Genomic DNA, 7,500 nt, shown 5'->3' on the forward strand with positions numbered 1-7,500 from the left:
TTCACTATCTGCACTGATAGGACTGGTTTTATTAATAACAGCCGCTGGTTCTTGAGCAAGGCAGCACTAGATAAGAGCGTCAGCTGAACACGGAGCTGTAAAGTGTAGTCATGTGGATGAAAGGTATAAACAAACAGCAACACATCAGCGTCTAAACACAGAGGTGTGGAGAACTAGAGTTTCAAAATGTGAAATACATAGGAATCCTTTGGAACTTTAACATGAAATTTTATTCTCTGTAAACCCCCCCACACACACACACACACACACACACATATATGTACATATATGTAGTATGTATGTATGGTGCAGTATGGTATATGTTTGTAAAGCCCTTTGAGACTGGACTGTGATTAAGAGCTGTATGAATAAACATGACTAGACTAAAAATGAGAACAGCGCCACCGGTCCATAGACTCTCACGTTGTGGCCAAAAATATATCGCAGCCACAGTAACTCCCGGTAGTTTGGATATTATGCAACCCGCCTCCGGTCTTCCGTGCCACTCCTCGTTAGTATAGTGGTGAGTATCCCCGCCTGTCACGCGGGAGACCGGGGTTCGATTCCCCGACGGGGAGGTACTTATCTTTTTTGGTTCTTAAAATATTTTTAGATGTGAAATAAAATGGATCTGTAAAGTAACTCAGTCAGTCAGTTCGCCTATCTGCCCCCCAGCGGCCGTCAGGAGGCACGGCAGCGTCTGAACAGGATCCTTCACATCTGCTGCTTCACATCTGTGACACTATAAACGAACTATATTATCATTTTAGCTATATTATTATTATATAACTATATGAATTATATTAACACACAGTGTCCTGGTTGATAGTTAACAGGTTAGTAGGAACCTGCCAGAGGAAGTGTGGTGGTCCAGATGACCAGACCAGAACCCTGTACCCATGTAGCCTGTATGTAACCTGTATGTAGTCTGTATGTAACCTGTATGTAACCTGTATGTAACCTGTATGTAACCTGTATGTAGTCTTTATGTAGTCTGTATGTAACCTGTATGCAGTCTGTATGCAGTCTGTATGTAACCTGTATGTAGTCTGTATGTAACTTGTATGTAGTCTGTATGTAGTCTGTATGTAGCCTGTATGTAGTCTTTATGTAGTCTGTATGTAACTTGTATGTAGTCTGTATGTAGCCTGTATGTAGCCTGTATGTAGTATGTATGTAGCCTGTATGTAAACTGTATGTAACCTGTATGTAGCTTGTATGTAGCAGGTGAAAGATAATGAACAGTGAGCCGGGCATTATGTCAACATCAGCCCTAACAGGGAGATTTAAGGCCTCAATATGATCATTATCATACATTTTCTTTCCGTCATTACACAGCTGATATCAAACACATCAATAATTTGACACGGAATACTGATTTAAAATAATTGTATTTATACATTTAATTTATAAATAAAAAGTCTGGAATAACCAAACAGTAAGCCAGGTAATTTAATTAGAACCCAACAGCATGTCACATGACCACAGACTGTAGGATTTTGATAATGTTGTCATGTAGATGAACATGTTTTGTGTGTGGATGATGATGCCGTTGCCACACAAAAGCTAACACAAAAGCTTTCTGAGTGTACTGGTTTCCATAACAACGTCATCAAACAATCCATGGCAGCCAAATGACCATTCAGGAGTGAAGAGTTGAATGGGAAAGACAGATTTCAGACCGCAGAACGCCTTCGTTAGCCAATCAGAACGGAGGACTCTTCAGATCTGTGTTGTAAAGTTCACACAGAAAACACTGAGGACACTTTCAGAGTCTCACCTGATCCAGACAGCTGACAACACAACACACACTCATTACTGCCTTTGGACAGTCTGACAGCTGTCAGTTATGATGACAGCTATTAAAACAATAAACTTTTTAAAGCCGGTGTAAATGTCACTGTGCTGTGTGTTGGATATGACTGGGTTTAGGCTTTGGAGGAAGAATAACTCGACATATTATTTCACTTGGATTGATTTAGTTAATGATGTAGCTGATGAAGACAGTCAGTCTTTATTTTGTCGAAGTGTTTAGAGTAAAGAGCAGACCAGCTGCTCATGTGTTGCACTTCTTAAATGAAATTAAAATGTGCAGCACTGCTTTGTATTAATGAAGAATCTGAAATTTATCTTTAATTTGTAAACATGAAACATTTGGTGTTTTTCTGAAATCAGGCAGCAAAATCAGTTCTATCTTTTACATCTCCTCTTATAAACCAGCTGTTATGAACAAGCCTTTTTATAGGCTAATTCTGGTTTTAGTCTTGCACCTGCGCTGTGTTTTAATATCTAATTTCCTTATTTTCAATTTTTATCTATCTTTATTTTATTTATTCACTTATATTTGGCACTTTAAGGCGTTTTGTTTCTTTCATGCTGTAAAGCACTAGTTTGTAACATTTGTTTTGAAAAGTGCCATATAAATAAAGTTTATTATTATATATTTTATCCTGGAATACAATGTGTGGTATGTACCCTACCTCATCTGTCCTATATTTTCAATAAATAAAGGGGGAAAGCTGACGTCAGGTTTGGTTGGTGAGAAAATACAATCTTGACAAAGCAAGAAAGATGGCGGAAGAGTTCCTGGTTAGCGCAACTGTTGTCATAGCAACAAGTTCAATCTTTGTGGAGCTGCGTAATGGATATCACAACAAGACAGCTCAATCACATGCTGTTGCTAGGTAGATTATCCCTCCCCGACCTGGACGGTGATTTATGATTGGTGTAAAAATGTAAGCGTTTTAAATATCTGGAGCTCATTATAACTTAATGAAAATAAAAGAAACAACGAATAAAACGGAAGAGCAAAATGCATCATAATCATCAAGTCAAGTCAGACAGAATGAGCTAGAGCGATACTGGAACTTTGGCCTTCAAAATAAAAGACTTAGCCTATATGTCTGGTTTGGAGAAAAAAAAGTTCATATAGGTATAATCTCAGTTAAAGTTATGTGTCTAGCCTAATTTGCAGATATTGATATAAAATCAATCAATCAAACAAACTTGATTAGCTATATCACATTTTACATAACGATGCAATGCAATTCACAGAGAGTAAAAGAAATAGCCTAGATTTAAAATAAAAAATAGAAAAAAAATAGTGCAAATACTTACGTAATAAAGAAAAAAGAAAAGAAAAATATTTAATTTTTTATGCTTGTTGTTCAAATGTTATACTTGTTGTTGAAATTTGGGGTTTTCACAAAATAGGCTATTTATAGTAAAACCAATAGAGGCCTAGCTTATTTTGTTACAAAACAATTGTAGCCAAATTGTTTATTTTGAAGGTGAAAATGACCCTTCTATTAACCAGTAATCAGTAAACATTTAGAAAACAAATCTATCACTTCTGATATTAAAGATAGGCTATAGCCTACTGTTTTCCAGTAATAAAGAGTCATGACGTTTTGATATAAAAATACAAGACAATAAAGACACTTGTATCTTAAAGTTCTTTTGGCATTTGTTGTTGAATATTATGAAAATACAAGGTGAGAAAGGTGACAGGGTGAAAAGGTGATTTAGGCTATCGACTTTAAGGGGAAACGTTTCCATTAACATCACTTTTATTTTGAAAGTTTAGCCCGGAAGTCTTTGTTCTTCACATTGTGTGTGACTTGACACTGGTCCTGATCCTCCTCCTCCGTCGCCATGGTGCAGATGATGGAGTCGCAGTGTGAGTACTTCATGTATTTCCCGGCGGTTCCCATCTCGGACCTGTCGGACCCGGCGCGCTACCGGACTCTGCCCCGCCGCAGCCACCTCTACCTGGGCGAGACGGTCCGCTTCCTGCTGGTGCTGCGCTGCCGGGAGGCCGGAGCCACGCCGCCCGAGCCGGGCCCCGGTGAGGCGGAGAGGGGGGGGGGGGGGTCACCGTGCTGTGACAAAACAAGGATCTCCTAAAAAAAAAAAACAACAATGTGTTTCCATGCCGTGAGTCGTAGCCTGTGCGTCTTTGTTTTCGTCAAGTCATTTTTTATTTGTAGCACATTTCTCACAGATAAGCTCGATGTGCTTCACATTAAACAGACAAAAAGCAGATACGAAAACACAATAAACATATAGGCTTTACAATAGCCTCCACTCCACATAAAATATCCTTTCAGCCACACACGCTTAGATAAATGACAATGAGTTAAATACAGATCAGAGGCGGTAAAACCAGGCAGCTCGGTTTGTTTTGGTAGGTTACTGTCTGTCATTCTGTACAGTGAAATGTGCTGTAATGTTGTTTCACCGTTTGAAAAGTCAGCGAGAGGAAAACTATCCACACAAAATGAAATTAGGCTACTTTTTAATTTTCTGTCCAGGCGTGAGACTGAAGGCTGAAGACACACCGCCAGGGAAACACGCTGTTAGGGAATAGGCTACCAAGTTTGGCACAGAGGACTGAACAAATCTGTATTCCTATAGTATTACTACAGTATTACTGTAGTATTCCTGTAGGGATTTATAATGTGTGTGTTTGAATCAATAGAGAGTTTATAGTGACCGCATAGTGCGTTCTGCTATTTTGTATCACTATAGCTAATATTAGCTACTATAATATGGAGAATTAAAGTGCGTCTGTGGTGCTTAATTTACGAACCACTAATCCCTTAAAATAACCTACATTTTCATTCATTTACATGAATTCACCCCTTAATTCATGCAACATCCTCTTAAAATTAATTATGGGAGTTATTAATGGAGGAGATCCTGTCAAAACCTCCCTAACACCCTAACACCCCCTTAGTCGTGACTCCTTACTTAAATGTGTGTGTGTGTGTGTGTGTGTGTGTGTGTGTGTGTGTGTGATCCCGATTGCATCCCTGATCACATCCCCCATCTCCACCTCCCAGCAGGGGGCGGTGTGGCGGCGGGGTTCGGGTCGGAGTCGGCCAGCAGCCGCGCGTGGCGTGAGCTGGCCGGCTCTCTGTGCGCCGTGGCCAGCGTGAGCCCCGGGGAGAGCAGCCGTCACCGCGGCAACCAGCAGCAGCATCACCACGACTACCAGAGCAGCGGGGACGAGGCCAACGACGACGGCGAGGAGGACTACATCGCGGCGGCGGAGGCGGCCATCGCGGCGCTGGGCAGCAGGGTGGACGCCCGCTGCCGGAGCTTCAGGGACTGCAAGCCGCTGCTCATCCACAACACGGCGGGGACGGCGGCGCGGGAGTTCCGCAGGGCGCCGGTCCAGGTGCTGAGAGAAGCCCCTGACTGCAGTGTGCGGATCGGGGCTGTGCTCAATGTGGGCGGAGTCAAACGCGGGGCTGTGCTCAGTGTGGGCGGAGTCAAACGCGGGGCTGTGCTCAGTGTGGGCGGAGTCAAACGCGGGGCTGTGCTCAATGTGGGTGGAGTCAAACACGGGGCTGTGCTCTTTGTGGGCGGATTCAAACGCGGGGCTGTGCTCAATGTGGGCGGAGTCAAACGCGGGGCTGTGCTCAATGTGGGCGGAGTCAAACGCGGGGCTGTGCTCTTTGTGGGCGGATTCAAACGCGGGGCTGTGCTCAATGTGGGCGGAGTCAAACGCGGGGCTGTGCTCAATGTGGGCGGAGTCAAACGCGGGGCTGTGCTCTTTGTGGGCGGATTCAAACGCGGGGCTGTGCTCAATGTGGGCGGAGTCAAACGCGGGGCTGTGCTCAATGTGGGCGGAGTCAAACGCGACGCCGTGCTCAATCCCCGGCACAATCACCCGAAGCTAACATAGGCATGGCTAACGTTAGCTAGAGACATGCATGGACCATGGATGTATTAAGCTATGTATGGCCAAGCATTAGGTAACTAACACAGCCAGCACTGTAGAAAAGTTAGCTATGTTAGCTCCCAGGCGGGTGCTAAAGTTCGTAGCATGCATAATCTTTCACTGACCATGGGATAGGCTAAAGCTAGAGAACGGTTCAATATCTGCATGTCCCAGAGGAAGTTGTGGCTATTCAGAAGGTTAATGTTTTGGCATAGAGCTGATCAGATCCGCCCCCAGTAACTGAATTTAATTCCAATAACCAACCAGTATCATGTTCAATTTCCCACGTTTATAACAAACCAATTTTCATGAAAATCGGTTCAGAATTAAGCGAGTTACAGTCGATTTTGTAGAGAAGTCTACTAGCGGATCTTGACCGCCCCAATATGGCGGACGCGCAGACGCATAGCGGCGACATACAGCAGTGGCCGTGCTCAACGTGGGCGGAGTCAAACGTTTGACTCCGCCCACATTGAGCACGGCCCCAATCTGCACACTGCAGTCAGGGGTATTGGGTGCTGAAGCCCCGCCTCCCACTGAAAACAGTAGCTGCTTTTACATGGAGCCTTTTAATCCGAACAGCAGCCCAATCAGAATAAAAATGCTTCATATAAACGCATCAATCAGAATAAACTGCCCGATCCAAATTAAATTTCATTCTGTTTTAGTGGGGCTGTTTAACCCTTTCATAATCCGGTCGATGGATAAAATTTCATCATGTAAACACTCATTCCGATCACTTTCTTTATCTCGCCTCTTTCTGCACACGCTCGCGCATTTAACATAAGTAACGTCGATTACGTTTCCCTTTTTTTTCCGGGAGGATTCGAATGGATGTGCTTGTTCTGAACCCCGGGGCGCTCAGGCTTGATGTAGGCGGGAGGTGCAGCCCGTTTTTATATCAAGTCCTGACTCCGCCTCTCCGGGCCAGTTTCGGTTTACAGCGGTGAAAATTACAAATGGAGCCAATCATTGCGGGGGAAAAACAAAACAAAACGTCTTTTTCTGACACTTATGGAGTCGTATGTTGTGATCAAACTGTTGCTTCATCAGAAAGAACAGCAGTGAAGAAATAACCAACACAGCTCCATCTTTTAAAAACGTAAAGCCATGTTAGAGAGCTGATTCGGTGTTTTGCACGTCAGAAAATTTTATTCTGATTCCACGCTGTGGAGCATGTAAACACACATCTTAATGCGATCGTTATATTTAGTGCTCATGTAAACACTTGCGTGGCAATCTTCCTTCAGAATGATTTCATTCAGAATGAAAAGAAATGTCTCATGTAACCGCAGCTAATGAGAAGTATGGAGAAAGTTAAACACAGTTGAATAGGAATGGCGGTGAGGCTGTGGGCTGTCGTCATTCAACCAGTCAGATTTCACTGGGCGGAGCTATGGGCGGGGCTATGGGCGGGGCTATGGGCGGAGCTATGGGCGGGGCTATGTCCGTCACCCAGTAGCTTTGCTGTGCGAGTTTACAAATGTGTTGCTGTTTCTGTCGCCCTCTAGTGGTCAGAAAAAAATCTCTTAGTGTAGCTGTAAACAAAGTGCAGCAAAACTTTCATCCATTTTTATCACGCTCATTTAATCTACCCAAAGAGTTTCTATATTAACAATTGACTTAGCAAAGTAGTCACGCTAACGATGGAAACTCGTTCTACTCGGCAGAAAAAACAAACCAGAAGTGCCGTTTCCTTTTTGCGAGAATCCTGTTTCAAACTCAGAGCCAATCAGAGCCGCCGTCGTCTGAGCCGGAGGTGAATCCGCCAC

At 43.6% G+C, this 7,500-nt stretch overlaps 1 protein-coding gene and 1 non-coding gene across 2 annotated transcripts in view; both read left to right on the forward strand.

Annotated features, from left to right (window-relative positions):
- Nucleotides 1–506: 506 nt before the first annotated feature.
- trnad-guc (transfer RNA aspartic acid (anticodon GUC)) lies at nt 507–578 on the forward strand. Its single transcript has one exon. It is a non-coding gene; the product is annotated as a tRNA-Asp (tRNA).
- Nucleotides 579–3,654: 3,076 nt separating this feature from the next.
- LOC139640147 (trafficking protein particle complex subunit 14-like) overlaps nt 3,655–7,500 on the forward strand; it is a gene marked incomplete at its 3' end in the record, with an annotated part of 11,063 nt that continues 7,217 nt past the window's right edge. The window contains exons 1-2 of the mRNA XM_071514319.1: nt 3,655–3,847; nt 4,845–5,182. Coding sequence (XP_071370420.1) covers nt 3,655–3,847; nt 4,845–5,182 — 531 coding nt within the window. The remainder of the gene's footprint in view (nt 3,848–4,844; nt 5,183–7,500) is intronic.

This window comes from Centroberyx affinis, unplaced genomic scaffold, assembly GCF_046629955.1.
Source record: "Centroberyx affinis isolate AG114_WGS23_722 - 3 ecotype Tasmania unplaced genomic scaffold, CSIRO-AGI_Caff_v1 ptg008457l_1, whole genome shotgun sequence".
NCBI lineage: Eukaryota > Metazoa > Chordata > Actinopteri > Beryciformes > Berycidae > Centroberyx > Centroberyx affinis.